Genomic DNA, 21,978 nt, shown 5'->3' with positions numbered 1-21,978 from the left:
CTACTTGTCAGTTACCCAGTTCTATGCAGGTACTAGGAAGAAGTGTTAAATGCAATCCTGGGCACAACTTCAGGTATATTAGACCTTAATATAATTTGGTTTTTACATTGTGATACGGTGAATGTATTGATCACTATTCATCACTCATCAACGATTGTCTGTCCATTTAAAGCGACTCTGGGTCAAGATTGTGCATTACTGCAGTCTATATTTCTTAGCCGAGTTGGCTGAACAGCTAGTTTGCAATGCAGAGTGACATCAAAAAATGTGGGTTCAAATCCTGTACCAGCTGAGGCCACCATGAAGATCTCAGGCAAGGGGCAAGGCCATGCAGGTAAGGTTGCCGCCAGGTTAAACCACCACCAGTCATCTATCTCTAATGAGAGAGCAGCATGATGGTGCCCTTGGAATATGGTGACTTTACATTACCTTGCCTTGCCTTTATTTCTTCAGATATCTTTCTGGGTTAACAAGCCACTCTGACCGCACAACTATTTTATCAATTTTAGTGCCTAGATCAGGAGCAGGGTGTTTCATGGATAAGAAGTGAGAGACTTCCAGCATTCCTTAAGAGTGACTGTTACTTTGAGTACAGGTAAAATCTCCAAATTTTTTTTTGAGTGCTTGTTATTTTGATAAGTACTTTTTGTACCACTTTGATAGTCATATTCTCAACTGTTGCAGAGTCCTTTGTTAATATTTATTAAAGTATATATTAATTAGTTTGTACAAGTGTGCAGATAGCTATCTTGAAAACTGTGATCTCTCAATGGCGGGAAAACTGTGAGTTATCTGCCAAGGGTGTTTTATTAACCATGCAGTATGAGGAACGCAAAAGATTTCATGGAGGGTTTTCTTCCTCTTAATAGCAATGTTTCCAGCTCTGTTGTTTGCTCCAAAAACCGTATCTGGAAGAAATGGTAAAATATGTCTTTAAGTTTGGCTCTTTGACAGGATTTTTAACTTAAATACAAATGTTTTGAAAAATTCAAATTGGATTGAGTTGGGCCTCACTGGTGCAGGAGGCAGTGGAAAGTTGGCTGTTACTGTCACACTCCATTCTGCACCCATTGTGGTACATGTGGAGATAGTGACACAGATGGTTACAATTAAACAGGAAATTAAGGGACCTCTCCTCAGCACCAAACTCATGATTGTCCACATTTCTAGTATGGCAACTGGCTTTCGACGGAATTATCATAGTTTCTCTGCAGCGTGACACAAGATATCATACGTCTCCTAATGGATTATATAAGAATGAGGAAACAACACCTCCAGACAAACTGACAATTTTGTAACTGTCCAATGCATTGCAGATGATTGGCTCAAGTGCTTTCAGAAAGAGGCTTTTGAAACTTGAAGTCAAAATAATGCCCCTCATCATCCCTTAAAGACCCTCTCTGCAAATACACTTGACTTTCGGTGGTACCTTATTTGATGTTCGGACTTCACAAAATTCAACATTCTCTTATCTTAAGATCCTCATAACGTTCGCTTCTACCTTCTCAAAAGTGTCTTTGAACTAAATGTCTTGGTCCATCTTAATATTATAGAGGTAGAACAACCTGCTTAAGGCCATCGTTCTCTAAGTCTAGTTGTGAAGTTTTAAAGATGTTTGGGCTGATCGGGAGGGTTTTGGTATTTATATCCATTATTATTCACAACTCTTCTTTCAAGTTTCTTAACCTCATCATGGGTAACGGGCCTGTGAGTAGACATGCCATAGACCTCTCTTCTAAACCTTATGGATGAGGGTGGTTCTTCATAAGTTCTTGCTACCCTTTCAGCCTTAGTCTGTCCTGTGGTTCAGTCTTGTCTGACCACATGGACAACATTTTCTCATTACATAAGAGTGATGGAGCAGGGCAGTTTTCAACTATGTTGTTTCAGGAAGGGTCAGAGTCATCCAACCTGGATTTGAAGATTGCAGCCATGTTTGCCTGTTGCTGGCTGGTTTGTGCCTGGAACTGTCTGATTTTAGTTAAACATCGGGGACAGATTGTTGCCAAACAAACTTTCTCAAGGCTCCCTTTCCATCTTCTAATTCTTCATTCAATCTATTATTTTCTGTGTGTAACCCAGTGAGTCAAATATTTCAGTCTCAAAATGGTCAGAGACTAGATGCATGACTGAAGATGCCCACTGCCACTCATGTGGAAATTGCTTGGAAAGTTTAAACTTCTGATGGACAATTCGTGGTCTACCAGAGATCCTGCAAGAATATCTCAGAATCTGTGCTAGAGTTGGAGACTTCAAAGATTTCCATGATATTTATTGTTACCTAAAGAATGTTTGACAGATCAAAACCAAAGTTTAGATTTTATGTATCCGCACTTGACATGCTTTCAGTGGTGGCCATGCAAATAGGGGGTGGCTAGCTCATCACCTTCCCACTCATGCCCCAAGCTGAGCTTTATAGTTTGTTAGGTGGGCAGATGCCAAAATCAGCTGATTGTCTACATGACTAAGTAGTAGTGGACAAGTAGCTGATTTTGGCATCTGCCCAATCCAGAGCAAAAGCACAAGGTAACTGTGCTAACTTGCTCAATAAATAGCCTTTTCAAATAAGTCAGTAGACTTCAATAACATACTAACCATGCTGTAATACAGTTTGTATGAGCAGTAAGTGAGAGTGGGCAGAGTTTAAGCATGTAGGATTGGAAGTGGGGAGCATTAAGTAATTCAGATGTATAGTAGCACATTTCTCTCAGCATGTCATGCTGCAAGAGGACAGAGCTCACTACCACCATAAGATATAGGAGCAAAATTAGGCCATTCAGCCCATTGAGTCTGTTCCATCATTCAATCATGGCTGAAATATTTCTCAACCCTATTCTCCTGCCTTCGCTCTGTTACCCTTGATCTCCTTAGTAATCAAGAATCTATCTAGCTCTGTCTTAAATACACCAAGACCTGGTCTATAGCTTTCTTCAGCAATGAGTTCCACTGAACTAGAGATTGAAACCATTAGGTCACACACCATACTATTGTGATGACATCTTTAGCATGACTTTTATGGGGTATATCACACATTTTGTGTAAGACACAATACAAATCTACCAATCTCATCCAACACTCCACACTCCCCATTCTTCCTTCTCTTGTCCACTCTGGCACACCCCTAATCTAAAATCCATACCCAGTCACTGTAGCTTCCATTATCCATGCAGCATGAAACCTGCAGACAGGATGTACTGGTTGCACTGATGGACTGTATAGGTTGTCTACCCTGAATAACTTGCAGTTTTGTTTGCCAAGGGAAGTGAGCTTCGAGATAGTGGAAGGCATTGCAATTATCTACCAATATTTTCTCAATAACTGTAAAGCGTCAGAGATTTGGAAAGTGGCGAATATGTTATTTAAGACATTGTTATTTAAGAAAGAGTGTGAAGAAATTCCTAACCTCTAAAGCCTGGTCAATTTTATCAACAGTGATGGATAATTTTTTAGAAGTAATAATTTTTGAAAATGTAACAGCAATTGCAGGAAAACTATTAACCCACTGAATGATGAAGGGAAAGCTATGGTTGTTATTAATATAAATATTAAGAAAGCTTTTGAAGTACCGCATAAAAGTTCCTTCAAAAAGCTGTTGCTTACTGAATAGTGGATCCATGTCAGCTTGGATTGAAAAAATTGTCTTAATAATAGAAAACAGCGTGTAGTGGTAAGTAGTTGTTTTTCAAAGTTCACACAGAGATGTGTGTGGTGATCCGGTTTGGCAGAAGGAATTGAGAGAGGCAGTACAAACATAATGGTACAATTCTAAAAAGTATACAGGGACATAAATTCCACTTTAGTTTTATCAATAACATATTTCTCAAAATCCAAAGTACTGTCACTTTAGAAATCATCAATATACATCATGAAGATGCCAGTAAGTTTCCCTTGTTGATACTTAGAACATTTCAGGTTCTCATTTTGGTTCAACATAACCTATGTTTAGTAAAACAGATCTTTCGAAAAGTGCCACAACCTTATGGCATAATTCGAACAACAAATATATTCGTTTAGTTTCCAGTCCTCTTTTACACATCTTGCTTCTTCAGCTTTCCTCTCTGAAATGTTTCGTGCTGCAGAAACATGAGTTTTATACACCTACATCTGTGGTCAAAGATTCAGGATTACTTCTCCATCTGAGGCAGAAACCACTGCACCATCTATATCCCTTTAATTCTTCATAACCACAAGCAATTACTCTTGTTTCAGCCTTAATTTTCCCCTGCAAGGATCTTTCTTTAAACATTTCTGGCTCTTTCAAAGTACACTCAGGTTTCTTCGAACTATCAAATCCCTTTTCTTTTGCCTCTTATTCGTTTACCCTCTAAAATATTAGAAGCTAACAAGGCTTGACAGTCATGAGGACTTCTGCTTCTAGTCCCATTTTGGGCCTGTTTTGTAGCCCCCTTTCATTATGTAATTTGTTTTAAGCTGCAACCTCTCTGTGTTTTGGTTATTTTAGGGCTCGTATTGTAAAATCACTTTCTTGTGTGTTTGAAACCTTGTTTTCTGATACATGCTCATTTTAATGCAAGAATCATTTTCAGAAATATTATTAGAACTTATACTGTACTTTTCTATTTTCTATTCTTTTACCCATTTTGTAAGTCCATGGGCTTAGTTTCTTGGTTTATTGTCTTGAACGTTCAACCAATATTTAAAAATTGAAATAGCTTTCTTGCATTTCTTATTATAGTCACTTCCTTTCTAGGTCACTGAATTCCCACTCCAAGACATTTGTGATAGCTCTATCCAGTTCATCTTAAACTCTCAACCTTTCACTCCGCGGCCTCTGATCTATAGTATTCTGTTCCTTCAGAGGATCATTTCAAAACACATAAACATGTGAGGTATACAGAGTGCCTTATCATTACCTGTTCATTTTCTGAGAGTTAGTCATCAATCTCACTTAACTGAGAGAAATGACCTTTAATTATTTGATTACCATGTTGGATAACCACAATCTAATCATCCCCCAGCAAGATTTTATGGCCCTCTCTTTTGTAATGCACTCTATCTGCAGACTTGAAGATTGAATTTTAATTGAGGCATGCAGTTCCTAATAGGCAGAGTGAGAAGTGTATCTATTCCTACTTGTTTATCACTTTCCTGTACACTTCCAATTAAAATTTAAAGTGCCTGTGGTGTGCATGGAGCATATGAGATTCCATGGTGAGAGAAGATTTGCATTGACAAAACAGGATGAATGCAATGAAGATGACGCCTCCTCCAACTGATCCCCTGAACTGACCAGGAGTCTTTCCATGATACTAGCACAATCCAGCAACTCAAATGTAAGCATTTAATAAGGAAATTTCAGATTGAATCTTTACCATTTTTCATACCATTTATTAGTGTTCATGATATATTCCTTCACTGAATAACCTGTATTTCGAAATCTATAAATTCAGACATATGCATTGTATTTATCCTTTAGATTGTTTTTCTCACAAATGCCATGCATGAAACCTAATAGAGGAGCTAAACATCCTTTAGTAACCAACTATCATGCTTCTAGCCATTAGAATTCTTAAAAATGCATTTAGGGGATGAAGCTGTTGCAGTCTTGGCCAACATTTATTGCCCAAAACTGATTGCCCAGAAGATAGATAAAAGTCAGCCACATTGCCATGTGTGTGGAATCACATGTGGGCCAGACCAGGTAAGGATGGCATTATTGAACCAGATGGGTTTTGCGACAATCAATTAAACTTCCCTACAACTTTCTTTTATTGAATTTGCCATGGTGAAATTAAAACCCATGTCCTCGGATATTAGCATAGTGTTCTGGATTACAAATCCTGTGATGTTACATGTCTTCCTGTGAGAATACTTTGCTTCCGATTTTACTTTTGTTTGGAAGCAGCAAGAAAGGGCCATATCTTGTTCTTCCTTGGCCAGAATGTAACATTTCTTTCGTTTCTTTTCTGATGATAGACTTAGTCTCTGAGAATATTAGAAGATAATCATATTCTGATGTGATTTGGAGATGCCGGTGTTGGGCTGGAGTGTACAAAGTTAAAAATCACACAACACCACGTTATAGTCCAACAGGTTTAATTGGAAGCACACTAGCTTTCGGAGCGACGCTCCTTCATCACCTGGTGTTGTGTGATTTTTAACTTTGTACACCTCAGTCCAACACCGGCATCTCCGAATCATGACTACTATCGACACCACTAACTGCCGGCTTAAAGTGGAGAGGATCTCCAAGAAGATCGCACATATTGACACAGACATCAAGTTTCTACAGGAATGCAGGCAAGCAGGAAAGATCCCAAAAGGATTACAGATCACAAACCCACTTAAGTCGACCTACAACACAGACTATGCAGAGAGACTTTGCCACTGCACCTCTCATAAACTCCTCAATTATCTCATGCACCAACTCTACAGCAGGCACCACAACCTTGAAATTCAGTTGGAGTCCACACTCTCAGCCTGCACTCAGGATATATCAGTACAATTACACGACATTGCCAAACAGACAAAGTGACAAAAGAAAAGCCTCCACTACCACCTGATGAAGGAGCGACGCTCCGAAAGCTAGTGTGCTTCCAATTAAACCTGTTGGACTATAACCTAGTGTTGTGTGATTTTTAACTTCATATTCTGATAGTTTGTTTTAAACCATTCTTCATGAAATCTATTCAGATTATAATATTCTGTGTTTCAAAGAAAAACTTACATTTAACTTCACCTTTAAGTAACCATTCTCTGCTACCCCACTCTTTCTATCAATTGGTAAAGGAGCTGGAAACCAGATATCAATCTTTACTCAGTGTTAGATTTTCTCTTACAAATGTGAAGCTGCTTACTGTACAACTCAGCAGCAGTGTCAATAAAAGAAAATAAGCAATTTCAAACATTCAGTTTCAGCAGATGCTGAAAATTTGGACATTTTGGAGAAACTCAGCAGATCTGGCAATTTTTGTGGAGACAAAGACAAATTTAATGTTTTGAGTCAAATATGACACTTGGGAACTCAAGTGTCGAATAATTGTGTTTTGATATATGCAAAGTTATCCAAAGAATGATGATAAGCAATAACAAAATCATTTAGTTGTCTGCAGATGAATAAGAAATTTTGAGGAGCTTTAAAATTTTGTCTTCATAATTTAAGAATATATTAAAATTGATATTTCATTAAATATTAATAGAGATTATCAAAGCTCATAGAAATCATAAAAATGTCAGTGATATTTAATGTCTTTTTATCTGATTAACTGCAGTCTGATGTAAATCACTGATTTAAGTTATTCACATGTTGAAAGAGTAAAATTGCACATATGCAGTATTCCAAAAAACTGGTTTATTGATGTTCAATATCTAAACAAGGAAAGGAATCAGAATAGTTACTGAGCTTGTGTCAGAAACCACAGCAAATTGATGTCAGATCACAAAGAACTGAAGCCCAAGTCTAGAGGTTCCAAAAGATGTCCTTTCTTACATTTAAAACCCTTGCATTTATGTAGTTATGTTTAATAAAGCCTATTCACTCCCAAGGGGAGGTGGGATAGTGGTAATAATGTGGTTGTGGATGGGGAAAAAAGGTACTGAAGTTACATCTCATGAATGAAATATTTTAAAAATCACACGTCTGTGTAGGCTTCTGTTTGACTGAAATTTTGTTCCTATTATCAATTTCAGGCTTGCAAAATTGCTGTCTCAGTTAGACCACCAGACTGGAACTGGTACACTTCAAGTAGACAGTTCATACTACCCATGGGTTATTGGAGCAAAAGAAAAATCCATCTCTAAAATGATAGACAAAACTGACCTTGCCATGAAAGAATTGTACATCTGCTTTGGACAGGTAACGGCAAACTGGTGTCAGATTACAGAGGGACTATTATACCGGTAGTGTCATTATGTCTTGTTCTATTTTAAATCTATTAAAATAACAGTAGAGCAGTATTGTACTATTTAATATTGCACAGATAGCATGATACAGAGTAAAGCAAAATGAGAAAGTAAAATTTAAATTTGAAAATTTAAGGTTGTAATGTCTCAGTTTTCAAGTAAAGGGTTCAATTTAAAATAGATACGTATTTTGGATTTTAATGTAGTTTGAACAAAGTTGGTTACTTATGCATTTAAAAATATTAAGTATCTCGTGGGTGTATGGTGGAGGATTTACATAGTTGGTAGAGGGGCCTTCCAAAATTACAGCAGTTTACATACCATTTTGCTTCTTCCAGATAAAAAGCTGTGCTGTGTGTCTGGATTCACAGTCTTAACAAAGAACTGATTGCATTAAGAAAGAACTGATTTCTTTTAATGAAGATCTGCTTGCTTTAACAAAGAACTGATGTGTTACAACAGGCTGACAGCATTTTATAAGCAGTTTGCTTCTCGTCTATTATCTTGATGCTAAGCAGTTACTCCATCAGCTTCTTTACATCTTATGTTCTTGAGCCAGATCATTGTCCACAGTAATTTGTATCTGTCCCAGAAATAATAGCTTGGAAAAAATGAAAGAATCAGTGAAGATGGACAGATAAAAAAGATTAACGAAGTACAAAATGTCTTAATTGATATTTCGAGTGAAGAAGCAGAGTGTTAATAACTTTAAAGACTTCACGAAACAGTAAACAAAGAGAGAGAGATCCTTACAACATGCTTTTTCAGTTGCAATTCTGCTGTTGCCTTAAATACCTCAGAATGTATATTATGAGCTGAATGCACAATCAACTAACATGCTGTAGAGCATAAATTTTAAGTAATTAACAATATAACAAATTTGCTTTGGCAGGCTTCTGTTACCCAAACTAAAGCGTTGTTCACAGAAGCTAAAGAAGACATTCCACTGATTGTCATCCAGTCAGAACGCAAGCCTATCTTTGCTATTGAGACATCTGTACCATCATCAACAGCTTCATTGCAAACTTTAGAAAGGGAACTATCCAGTAAGATAACTATTTTTATGACCCTTTACAAAAAGAGTTGCGTAAGCATTCTTAGACAGAACTTGCTGAATTTCATTCAAAAAGGTGAAATATATAATTTCCATGGCGATTTAATAAAACATTAATTTCATTTTTAGCAATAGCTTGTTGTAATAATGCATCTTTAATTTTTTTAAACAAAAAACAGAAGTAACTGAAACAGTTCAGGAGGTCTGGCACAATCTATGGAGAGAAATCAGAGTTACTGTTTTGGGTCCAGTGACCCTTCCTCAGAACTTCAAACCTTTTGAAATTTCTTAGCTATCATTTAATAGATGCAGCTTACAGTGAGAGACCACCTCATTAAAATGAAACAAAACATCATCCAGCCAGAATTCATTCTGGCATCTGAGTAATCGAATAATATGAGGTAGGATCATGACAGACATAGGGTAAAATAAGGCGAGGTATGCAGTGCTTGTAAAATGAGTACATCATGGGGTGCAAACATTGAGAATTTAGTGAAAGTAAGAAAGCCTTGGATAAATGTTGGTCTGTACATTTCAAATTGAAATCCAGTTTAACATATGAACTTAATTTCAAACTTATAAATTGTGAAAGAAACTGCAAGCTGATTTGCAGAAATTGCAAGCCCATTGCAGTAAGCTGTCAAGATTAGAGTGGTGCTGGAAAAGCACAGCAGGTCAGGCTGCATCCGACGAGCAGCAAAGGCTTTTGCCCGAAACGTCGATTTTGCTGCTCATCGGATGCTGCCTGAATTGCTGTGCTCTTCCAGCACCATTGATCCAGAATCTGGTTTCCAGCATCTGCAGTCATTGTTTTTACCTTGTTGATTTTAACCCTACTGCGAATCCTCTTGCAAGGATGCCTGCCTTGAAGAAGTTTTCCTCCTCTTTCTACAAGAATCTCAGGGAGTCCCTCTCCCACTGCAACTCCCAGGTCATTTCCTCTGCCCTGAAGCTCTTCACCTTCATCTCCTCCCCCACTCACCTATTGTACTCTATGCTACTTTCTCCCCACCCCCACCCTCCTCTAGCTTATCTCTCCATGCTTCAGGCTCTCTGCCTTTATTCCTGATGAAGGGCTTTTGCCCGAAACGTCGATTTTGCTGCTCGTCCGATGCTGCCTGAATTGCTGTGCTCTTCCAGCACCACTGATCCAGAATGAGCTAAAGGTGTTTGCCTGGATTCAATAGATGCTAATAATTGCCTTCAAGAATCTGAATCATCATATTGTAACTTGGGTGTGACTCAGAAATTTGAATGAAATAAACAGTATTTACTGATATTCAGATGATCACAAATTGAATCTAGAGAGTGCAAAAGCTGGGAATTTAATGAGAGTGCAAATTTTGTGCAGATGGGAAAGGATGCCATAATCGAACTGCTAAGTAGATTTTTCCGTAGTCCTTGCAGAAATATATACTCTGATTTCTTGATACCAAGTGCTTTCAATCCTTTTTTAAAGTATATTTTTCATGCATTCATGCGATGCAGACATCACTAGTTGCCAGTATTTATTGCCCATCCCTATTGTCTTTGTGGTTAGATGGTCAGCCCCCTTCTTGAATTGCTGCAGTCCATGTCTGGTAAGTTCACAATGCTGTTAGAAAGGGAATTCCAGGATTTTGTCCCAGGAACAGTGATGAAACAGTGACATAGCTTGTGTTGCGATGACCTGTGACTTGGAGGTGAACTTGCAGGTCATGGTGAGTACTGATTCAACCTACTCAAGTGGTCCTCATAAGACAACCCCTCCATATCCCACATCAACCTCGCGAGTATTCTTGGATACTTCCATTACTGTATTTAAGTATAACTTTAGAGAATGGAAACAGAGCTGTTCACAATATTTCCAGCTGTGGTCTGGCTCGTGCCTTGTATAATTTCAACAAATCTTCCCTAATTTTAAACTCTATTAATTCTTTCTGGAATAAAGGCCAACATTTCAGTTGCCTTCCCAATTACTTGCTATTCAAGTAATATTGGTCATCTTCTTCCTTCATCTTTTATTTCAAGATTAACTTTGTATTGATATCATTTGTCTTCAAGGTGGGCATTAGCTTGCAGGAGAGTCATATAATCAAAATGAAAGATAAGCAAAGGGTGTGAATGAGTTAGAGGGATCTGATTATGGGAATAATTGCAATTTTGGAGTGTGTGGTGTATTGTTTGGCATTTATCTTCACAGTCTTTAGTTATTTGAATTGTGCCTGAATTCGTTCAGAAGGATTTAGACAGGTTAGGAGGATGGGCAAAGAAGTGACAGATGGAGTACAACGAGAGAAAGTGTGAGGTCATGTACTTTGGTGGGAAGAATAGGGGCATGGACTATTTTCTAAATATGGAGAAAATTCAGAAGTCAGAAGTGCAAAGAGACTTGGGAGTTCTAGTCCAGGATTCTCTCAAGATAAACTTACAGGTTGAGTCAGTAGTTAGGAAGGCAAATGCAATGATGGCATTTATTTCGAAAAGACTTGACTATAAAAGCAGGGATGTACTTCTGAGATTGTATAAAGCTCTGGGATATTGTGAGCAGTTTTGGGCCCCATTTCTCAGGAAGGATGTACTGGCCCTGGAGCATGTTCAAAGGAGATTCACGAGAATGATCCCAGGAATGAAAAGCTTAACATATGAGAAATGTTTGAGGACTCTGGGTTTATATTCAATGAAGTCTAGAAGGATGAGGGGGGATCTAATTGAAACATACAAAATACTGAATGGCCTGACAGAGTAGATGTTGGAAAGATGCCTCCATTGGTAGGAGAGACTAGGACCCAAGGGCATAGCCTAAGAGGGAAGGGAAGACCTTTTTGAACTTAGATTTGGAGAAACTTCTTTAGCCAGAGTTTGGTGACTTTCTGGAATTCATTGCCACAGAAGGTTGCGGAGGTCAGGTCATTGAGTATATTTACGACTGAGATAGATAGGTTCTTGAGTATCAAGGGGATCCAGGGTTATGGGAAGAAAGTGGGGAATGAGGTTGACAAACTTATCAGCCATGATTGAATGGTAGAGCCGACTCATTGGGCTGAATGGCCTAATTTCTGCTTCTATATCTTAGGATCTTACTTCAGGTCTCTCTGGCAATCATGTGGGCTATTGCAGGCACCATGATAACGGCACGTTCCTTGTCATTTTCATTAATCTTCCTCTGCTTCCCCTCCATCCATTTCTGCGGATGCAGAATGGTCCTCAATTTGTTTCTTTTTCAACTCTAGTCCTCTTTACAGTGTGATTCTGGACAAGGTCTGCTTGTACTTCTCCATTATTATTGGCAGCTAAATTCCTTTCAGATGTCATCAATTGCCTTATTCATCTTCCAGGAGTTACCCACTAACTCTTGTGGAATAAAGAGGTATGGAAGTTGTGACTAGTGCAAGATGAAAGAGACTTTTAGACATCTTGAAGTTTCTGGGGTCTATAAAACAAGGTTTTACTTTGGGATGTGACTTGTCCAGTCAGCTGGGATCATAACATCATAACAAATTGCTTTTGGAATTGCGGCTCCTCCTGTTCATCTTCAGAAGTTCACAGTAGAGTTGTATAAACTGCTCCCAAGCTGCATCGAGGGCAGTGCAGATCCTGGTGAGTAAGATCAAAGATGTGTAGCGATGACTTTATGAAACATTAGCAATGATTAGTGAAAGCACACTCAGTGCGAGCACAAGCAGTTTTCAGCAGAAGGAAAACAGCAGGTTCATTCTTGAATGACTTTCCAAGCTTCCAATTTCATTGGACAGGCATTTCTGCTGTGCTCTCAATGTATTGACTCTGGTGAGTTTCAGTAAATCTTTGCACTGGCTGTCAACACTAATCCCATTTTCTAGCACTTGGCCCAAAGCCTTGAATATTATGACAGTTCAAATGCTCCTCCAGATACCTTTTAAAGGTTGTGAGGTTACCTGCCTTTAAGACCCTCCCAGGCAGTGCATTCCTAATTCCATCACCCTCTGTGTGGAAAACATTTTTGCAAAATCCACTTTAAACCTCTTGCCCTTCACCTTTAAATTTACCCCCTCATTACTGACCTAAGGGGAAACAACTGCTTCCAATCCACACAATTCATGCTCCTCATAATCTTATTCACCTCAAACAGATTTTCCCTCAGTCTTTTTGACTCTAAAGAAAACAACTTAAGCCTCTCTAACCTCTTTTTGTATCTAAAATGCTCTAACCCAGGCCATATCCTGGTGAATCTCTTCTGCATCCCTTCCAGTGCAATTATATCTTTCTTATAGAGTGGTAACAGATTTGCACACAGTACTCTAACAATAGCCTAACTAAAGTTTTATACAGCTTCAGCATAACTTGCCCTGCTTTTATAATCTATGCCATGATAAGCCTCGTCCACGATAATCCTCAACACTAGTGCCCAGCAAGGATACTCAGCCCCCTACTGTACACCTTGTACATTCATGTTGCCAAATTCTATAAAAATGCTATCTGCAAGTTTGCTAATGACACCACCATGGTAAGCCAGATATCAAACAATGCATTAGAATACAGGAAGGAGGTAGAGTGCTTGGTGTCATGGTGTAATGACAACGATCTCTCTCAATGTCAGCAAAACAAAAAAAAACTGGTCAATGATTTCAGGAAGAAAGGAGGAGGGCACGCCCCGATCTACACCATTGGAGCTAAGGTGGAGAAGCTCAAGAGCATCAAGTTCCTAGGAATGAGAATAACCAACAATCTGTCCTGGGCCTCCCATGTAGATGCAATAGTCAAGAAGAGACAACAAAGCCTCTGCTTAGGAAATTCAGCATGTTCATAAGGACCCTCACCAACTTTTCAAGATGCACCATAGAAAGCGTTCTATCTAGGTTCATAATGGTCTGGTATGGCAAGTGTTGTGGCCATGACCAAGAAGCTCCAGAAAGTCATGTGCACGGCCCAGACCAACTTTCCATCCACAGACTCCACTTGCACTTCTCTTTGCCACAGAAAGGCTGCCAACATCATCAAAAGCCCCACCCACCCCAGGAATGCTTTCTTTCAACCTCTTCCATCAGGCAGAAGTTAGAGAAGCTTGAACACAAACACCAATAGGATCAAGAACAGTTCTTCCCTGCCATTATTAGACTGCTGAATGGACTCTTTATCAAGATTAGCATTATTTAAAGTTAATGTTAATTGTACTTGGTGCACCTCCTGTGCAGCCCTAACCTTGTATGCCTCGCTCTGTCTAAGCACCCTGTGATCTGTATGTCCTTGTTTGCTATGGTCTGCCTGCTCGTAAAACAAAACTTTTCAATGTACTTAGGTACATGTGACTACAATAAATCAGATTAAAATTATTTTTAAAATGACTAAGGTAAATGTACCATATGTCATCTTAACCACCCTAATAACCTGTCATACCCCTTTCAGGGATATGTGGATAATCATCCCAATATTCCTCTGTTGCTCTGAGATTCTTAATGGCTGGACATTCATTGAGTACTCCCTTGTCTTGTTAACTTCTTCCAAAGTGCATCAGTGTTGAATTCCATCTGCCACTGATCAGCCAATCTGACCAACCCAAATATATTTTCCTGTAATTTAAAACCTTCTTCCTCACTATTACCCACCAGGCCAATTTTCATCTCACCAACAATCTTATTTATTATCCCTCTCCCCTCAGCTCCCACATTCGCATCTATGTTGATTATATATATCACAAACAATAAGGGACTCAAGACTGATTCCTGTGATACGCCAGTCAACACCAGATTCCAGTCACACAAACAACTTTCTACGACAACTCTCTGTCTCCTACCATCAAGCCAATGTTGGATTTATCTTGCCACGTTACCCTGGATCCCATCTGCTCATGTGGGATCTTGTCAATATACTTGCCCTGTTAAAACCTGGCTGGATCATGCAATTCTGGTCTCCTTCCTATTAGAAAGATGTTGTGAAACTTGAAGGAGTTCAGAAAAGGTTTACAAGGATGTTGCCAAGGTTGGCGGATTTGAGCTGTAAGAAGATGTTGAATAGGCTAGGGCTTTTTTCCTTGGAGCATCGGAGGCTGAGGGGTGACCTTATAGAGGTTTATAAAATCATGAGGGACATGGATAGGGTAAATAGACAAAGTCTGGGGTGGAGGAGTCCAGAATAAGAGGGCATAGGTTTAGGGTGAGAGGGGAAAGATATAAAAGCGGCAACTTTTTCACACAGAGGGTGGTACGTGTATGGAATGAGCTGCCAGACGAAGTGGTGGAGGCTGGTACAATTGCAATATTTCAAAGGCAACTGGATGGGTATATGAATAGGAAGGGTTGAGGGGGATATGGGCCGGGTGCTGGCAAGTGGGACTAGATTAGGTTGGGATATCTGGTCAGCATGGACAAGTTAGACCGAAGGGTCTGTTTCCGTGCTGTACATCTCTATGTCTCTATGCAGATTTCCAGAACATTGGTAATTGTTTAGATATTGAAACTTTTGGCTGCACTTGCAACTACTTCCCAATTAAGTGACTAAACTTTGCATCTACTCTGTTAAAATCTTTCAGAACTTTCTGTTAAATCACTCTTTAGCTTTCTCTATTTAAGAGGGAAAAGAACCAGACGTGATTATTCTTTTCTGATAGGTATAACCTTGCATTTCTGATATTGCCCTTGGAAATCTCCTTTGTATCCTTTTCAGTACTTCCATAGGCTTCTTTTGATAATATGGCAATCTGAAACTATGTGTTGAAGGTAGTACCTATAACTACTAATTGTAGCTATACTTTATTAAACCTTAGCCTATCTAGCAGTATCTGTCAATTTGATCAAATTGTATAAGCTTATACCGAATATTCAATACACAGATGCTAGTTTATGTTTTGCTCAACCTTTGTCCTCTAGTTTGATGTGTTAGATTTGATATTGCGTAAAGTGACAGGATTAATTAATAATCACAGAGTAAAGGCATACCTAGTCAGCAGTGACCAAAACATGTTTGAATTTTAAATCCAGTTTGAAAAGGAGAAGACTGATGCTAAGAATTGTATTTTGAACTTACTAAATGTAGGCATGAAAGCTGAGCTAGATGAAGTGAATTGGCATATTAGGCTAGGAGATACATCAACCGTGGCAGATGCTTAAGGGGATATTTCACAATATTCAGAATACCTACATTCCTAATATGAACCATCTGTGGTTAACTACAGAAAGTAAGGAAAGGCTGAAACTCATGAGAAAAGGATTGACCTGTGTAATGAAAGGTCAGATTATAAAGAATGGCAGAGTGTGACTGGAATATTAATTAGAATGATGAAATTAAGACGATGATTGGAAGCTAGTTAGGAATGTTAGAACAGATGGCAATAATTTCTACAGGTATTTAAAAAGGAAAAGTGAGTGTTGGTCCTCTAGAGATTAGGAATGGGGGGTTAATGTTAGATGAATTATATTATGCAGAGGATGCAAATGAGTGGTTAAAAATCTGGTAGATGTAGTATAATGTGGGAAAATGTGAAGTTGATCACTTTGGTAGAAAGTGGACATGGAATGTGGAGGACTGAGATGCAGAGAGATCTAGGTGTTCTAGTGCATGAGCCACAAAAACCTACCATGTAGATACAGCATATAATCTAGAAAGATAATTGAATGTCATACTTTATTATGACAGTAATTGAACTTAAAAGTAAGAATGTTATGCTCTGAATATATACTGAGCATTGGTGAGACCACATCTTGAATACTGTTTGCAGTTTTGGTCTTACTTATGGAATGAACAGTTTGTCTTATAAATAAGTTAGACAGACTGAGCTAGTTTTTACTGGAGTTTAGCATAGTTGAGGGATGACGTGCTTGAAATATATTGTTCTGAATGGATTTCACAAGATACATATGGAAAGGATGTTTCCTCTTTGACAGTCAGTCTGGAAATAGGCACAATTTAAAAATGAAGGGTCTCCCCTTGTAGGACAGAGATGAGGGATTTTTTTTCTATCAAAGGTATGCGCGATTTTGGAATTCTCTGATTCATAGGGTGATGGAAATAAGGTCGTTGAGTAGTTTTAAGAGCGAGATATTCTTGATTGGCTAGAAAATCAAAGGTTATGGGGGATAGATAGGAAGGTGGGATTTGAAACACAGAATAATCATGATTTTATTGAATGATGGAGCAAGCTTGGGGGCTAAATGAGCTGCCTCTACTGCTATATCATATGTCATATGTTAACAAATGTTTCTAAGCCAGATGATATCAACCTTGAATTTATGAGTTATCATATATCTTGATTTTTGCAACCGAAACATTGCATTTTTTCTGTAAGATAATTATATTTCTTAAAATCAAATTATTCCAGGCTATTCACTCTTGCATGAAATTATGATGAGCGTTGAAGCTAGAATGTTGCCAGTTAGAAAGAAAATCAACAGAAGGTACTCAAGCAGAACATATTTTGAAACTGATCAACATGATAGGTGCTCTACTGGACATTCCAAGCCAAAGGTTGTGGATAATGAATTATTTGAATTTGTTCCTGAATACCCTTTGCAGGCACCAGCAACAGTTTTTATGAGAGAAAGATCAGAGATTGATACTGAAGAAAACGAAGATCAAGACAGCACTGAAAATTCAATAGAAACCCAAGAGGAAGAAATCAGTACAGCAAGTAGGGCAACAGAAAGCTCAGAGACTGATCTCTCTTCTGAAAATGATCAAACAACAACTCCCTTGAACAACAGTTCAGTGATTGACAGTCAGGTGGTCCCAAAGTTGACTGTTTTAAAACCTTCTCAGCAGAATGAAGTGGGATCAGCAGAAGAAAGTGATAATACAATGTCTCAAGCTTTAACGACAGGTGTGGATGAGGAAAGTACTTCTTCTAGTGAAGATGATATTAGACATGAGTGCTATGATCCACCAAATTGTCATTATAATTTCAATAACAGTAAGGGCATTGAAAAGTTCAAGAAGTTTCTCCAGGGAACAGCTGGTGAAAAATACTGGTGGCTGTGGATGGATATTGAAAGACTAAAAGTTATCAAGGATGCCAAAAAGAGTCAAAGGTTAGTCAAAGGTTTAATTTGCAAACACAGACATGATTTTTGAAATCGAACAGATGTTTTTACAGTTTCTCTGTTTCTACAAGGATCAAGAGTTCAGTTACTGACGTTTTCTGACTTGCTCGGGACCTGACTTGGTAAAAAGCACTATGATGTATGCAAAGTCACTCCACAGGGAGACATTGAGAATGGAGTCAGCCCCAACAACTTGGAAAAAAGAGTATAGGCATCCACGAAAGTGAGAATCGACGTTTCGGGCATAAGCCCTTCTTCAGGAAATCCTGAAGAAGGGCTTATGCCCGAAACGTCGATTCTCCTGTTCCCTGACCTGCTGCGCTTTTCCAGCAACACATTTCCAGCTCTGATCTCCAGCATCTGCAGACCTCACTTTCTCCATCCATGAAAGTGAGCAAGTGCCACCGTGGACTGATTAGAAGGCCTTCTTCAGCTCTCTGGGATATTGTCCATATTATTTCAGATGCTGTTTATGCCCCCTAACCCTCACTCTACCACCCCCTCGTGCTCCCTCCCATGTCCCCTCATACCCCCATGCCACCTGCATCACCACTCATCCAGTATCCACCATGAGGCAGACTTCAGGAGTTATGTGGACATGAGAGAAAGATAAAACGTCTAACACACTGTCATTCATAAGATTAGTAAAAAGAAACTCCAATTCAAAGTTTTTAAAATTCTCCACAAGAGGTTAATCTCTTCTAGGAATGGGCAGGGAGCAGAGGGATACAGATACTTAGGAAATTGGTGACAGGTTTAGATAGAGGATCTGGATGGGCGCAGGCTTGGAGGGCCAAAGGGCCTGTTCCTGTGCTGTAATTTTCTTTGTTCTTTTTTCTTTGAATGAACAAACTGCTACTTAGACCATATTAAATCTTTAATAACCTTTCTAAACTATCAGTCAGTCAATGAACTTCAAAAGGAGAAAGTGAGGTCTGCAGATGCTGGAGATCAAAGTTGAAACTTTATTGCTGGAACAGCACAGCAGGTCAGGCAGCATCCAGGGAACAGGAGATTCGACGTTTCGGGCACAGGCCCTTCTTCAGGAATCATTCCTGAAGAAGGGCCTGTGCCCGAAACGTCGAATCTCCTGTTCCCTGGATGCTGCCTGACCTGCTGTGCTGTTCCAGCAATAAAGTTTCAACAATGAACTTCAAAACCCCTGCTGCGATAATTGTAGCTTTTAAAACTCAAAGAAATATCTTGATTTGCACAAACAGATGCAAATGATTATTTTTTCTAACTTGTAGCAGATGGTCTGCAAGCAGAGACTCCAGAGATATCTGAATATTGCCTCACTCCTGAGGCTCATTCCTGAAGAAGGGCTTGTGCCCGAAACGTCAATTCTCCTGCTCCTCGGATGCTGCCTGGCCTGCTGTGTTTTTCCAGCATCACATTTTTCAACTCTGGTCTCCAGCATCTGCAGTCCTCACTTTCTCCTCACTATGTCCACTTACTGATTCCCCATCTAATGACAAGACCTTGTTGATTTTGGCCTGTCTTGGGTCTACCCTATCTGTACATCAACCAGAGAACCAGCTAAAGTGCCAATGAGGAAAATGATCCCAAATCACTGAAGCTCATCTTATCCAGATCTCTCCTCTTCCAGAACAAGAATCTAAATCCATTCCTTCTGCATTGTTTTTCCAGTAAAAACTTTAACCTGATGTACCACCTTTTCTCATTGTGGGGGAAGAGAGCCCTTAACTTAGAGGCTGCTGCTTAAAAAGGGGGCTATAGTCATGGCCACTCTGATTTCAATGGTATGGGAGTTACTGGAAATTGGTAGGGTAATCTTAATGAAGAACACTTGATGCTCAAATTAATTACAAATTAATGGAAGAATATTACTGAATAGATATAGAATAATTTATCAGGGACAGGGAACATCCAGTAGTTGTGGTCGAAATTGAAACTAAAATAGCCTGGAAAAAGTTTGTGTCTTTCCAGATAGAGTTTCAGAATCTGGCGTAGAAACTAAAGAGCAGGATCTCAAAGAAATTAATTTCTGAATTATTTGCAATTTATGTCAAGTAAGTATAAGAACATTGAGCTTACACAGGTTAAAGTTTTTACTGGAAAAACAATGCAGAAGGAATGGATTTAGATTCTTGTTCTGGAAGAGGAGAGATCTGGACAAGATGAGCTTCAGTGATTTGGGATCATTTTCCTCATTGGCACTTTAACTGGTTCTCTGGTTGAGAGTTGAAACAGGTTTGACATGGAGAGAAGCACCACAATGGAGCAATACAGATGAGATTTAGTTCAAGGATTGGAAGAGACAAACAGGATCAGAATACAATTATGATACAGGAGTGGGATAAGGTATATGAGAGTTTAAAGAATCAGATTGTGGAGCAATACAGAAGCAATAACGCGGCTAGACGTATACGAGAGACCATCACATAATGGAAAGAAGAGAAAGGATCAGATTGATCACGAAATTGCAGAACACTTTAAGAACTATGGATTTTTTTTTAGTATGGGGTTTCAATATTCCTAAAATAACCTGGAAAAACAAAGGGTCATGAGAGGCAAGAATCTGGAAGAGTAGGGAAAGGATAAATCCAAAGGAGACCTTGTACATTGGAACAGGATTGACTTCAAAGAAAGGTTGATAGGAAAATGTGAAATGTAACCAGATGATCCTTTATGGACGAGATGTTTCAGATACAGACTAGCTTTACCCGAACAAAGGCAAAAGGTAAAGGAACCAAACTGTGGCTAATGAGGGAGATGGTGATTATAGTGAATCAAACAAAATGTATATGATCGATATCAGATGAACTCTTCTAAAAAATGCAACAAGTTGAATGAGGAAGTAACGATTAGAATATAACTGGCAAAGAGAGAAGAGTAAAATAAAATGGCCATTAGCACTAAAGGGAATGCAAAACAAATTCAATGGCTTGAAAATAGTAAATGAGTAATGAGAAGTGAGGTGGGGCCTATTTGGGACAAGGACAGAGACATACACTTAGATGCAGAACCGACTAGAGTAGTTAATCATTACTGGCATCAATGTACATCAATGAAGAAGTTACCAACAAAAACAACATGGTAGTGGTAGAGACAGGAGTAATCATTGATAGACAGGATGTGCTGCAAAAGCCAGCTATGGTGAAAGTGAATAAGTCTTTTGGATAACTTAGAGTCATAGAGTCATAGGGATGGACAGCACAGAAACAGACCGTTCGGTCCAACTTGTCCATGCCAACCAGATATCCCAACCCAATCTAGTCCCACCTGCCAGCACCTGGCCCATATCCCACCAAACCCTTCCTATTTATATACCCATCCAAATGCCTCTTAAATGTTGCAATTGTACGAGCCTCCATCACTTCCTCTGGCAGCTCATTCGATACACGTACCACTCCTGTTGTGAAAAGGTTGCTCCTTAGGTCTCTTTTATATCATTCCCTATCACCCTAAACCAATGCCCTCTAGTTCTGGACTCCTCCAACCCAGGGAAAAGATTTTCTCTATTTGTTCCAACCATGCCCCTGTTAATTTTGTAAACCTCTATAAGGTCACCCCTCAGCCTCTGATGCTCCAGGAAAAACAACCCCAGCCTATTCAACCTCTTCCTATAGCTCAAATCCTCCAATCCTGGCATCGTCATTGTAAATCTTTTCTGAACTCTTTTTGAGTTTCACAACATCTTTCCAATAGAAAGGAGGCGAGAATTGCACACAATGTTCCAACAGTAGCCTAACCAATCTCCTGTACAGCCGCAACATGACCTCCCAACTCCTGTACTCAATACTCTGACCAATAAAGGAAAGCCTTCTTCACTATCCTATCTACCTGTGACTCCGCATTCAAGGAGCTATAAACCTGCACTCCAAGGTCTCTTTGTTCAGTAACACTCCCGAGAACCTTACCATTAAGTGTATGAGTCCTGCTAAGATTTGCTTTCCCAAAATGCAGCACCTCCCATTTATCTAAATTAAGTTCCATCTGCCACTTCTCAGCCTATTGGCCCATCTGATCAAGATCCTGTTGTAATCTGAGATAACCTTCTTTGCTGTCCACTACACCTCCAATTTTGGTGTCATTTGCAAACTTACT

The 21,978-nt window shown here is 39.1% G+C and overlaps 1 protein-coding gene across 1 annotated transcript in view; it reads left to right on the top strand.

Annotated features, from left to right (window-relative positions):
- LOC122549508 (regulator of G-protein signaling 22-like) overlaps window positions 1-21,978 on the top strand; it is a 119,433-nt gene that overhangs the window by 6,095 nt on the left and 91,360 nt on the right. The window contains exons 3-6 of the mRNA XM_043689367.1: window positions 510-595; window positions 7,651-7,816; window positions 8,756-8,950; window positions 17,384-17,895. Coding sequence (XP_043545302.1) covers window positions 510-595; window positions 7,651-7,816; window positions 8,756-8,950; window positions 17,384-17,895 — 959 coding nt within the window. The remainder of the gene's footprint in view (window positions 1-509; window positions 596-7,650; window positions 7,817-8,755; window positions 8,951-17,383; window positions 17,896-21,978) is intronic.

This window comes from Chiloscyllium plagiosum, chromosome 4, assembly GCF_004010195.1.
Source record: "Chiloscyllium plagiosum isolate BGI_BamShark_2017 chromosome 4, ASM401019v2, whole genome shotgun sequence".
NCBI lineage: Eukaryota > Metazoa > Chordata > Chondrichthyes > Orectolobiformes > Hemiscylliidae > Chiloscyllium > Chiloscyllium plagiosum.
Note: the sequence above shows the minus strand (reverse complement) of the source record. Positions and strands in the feature narration are given on the sequence as shown.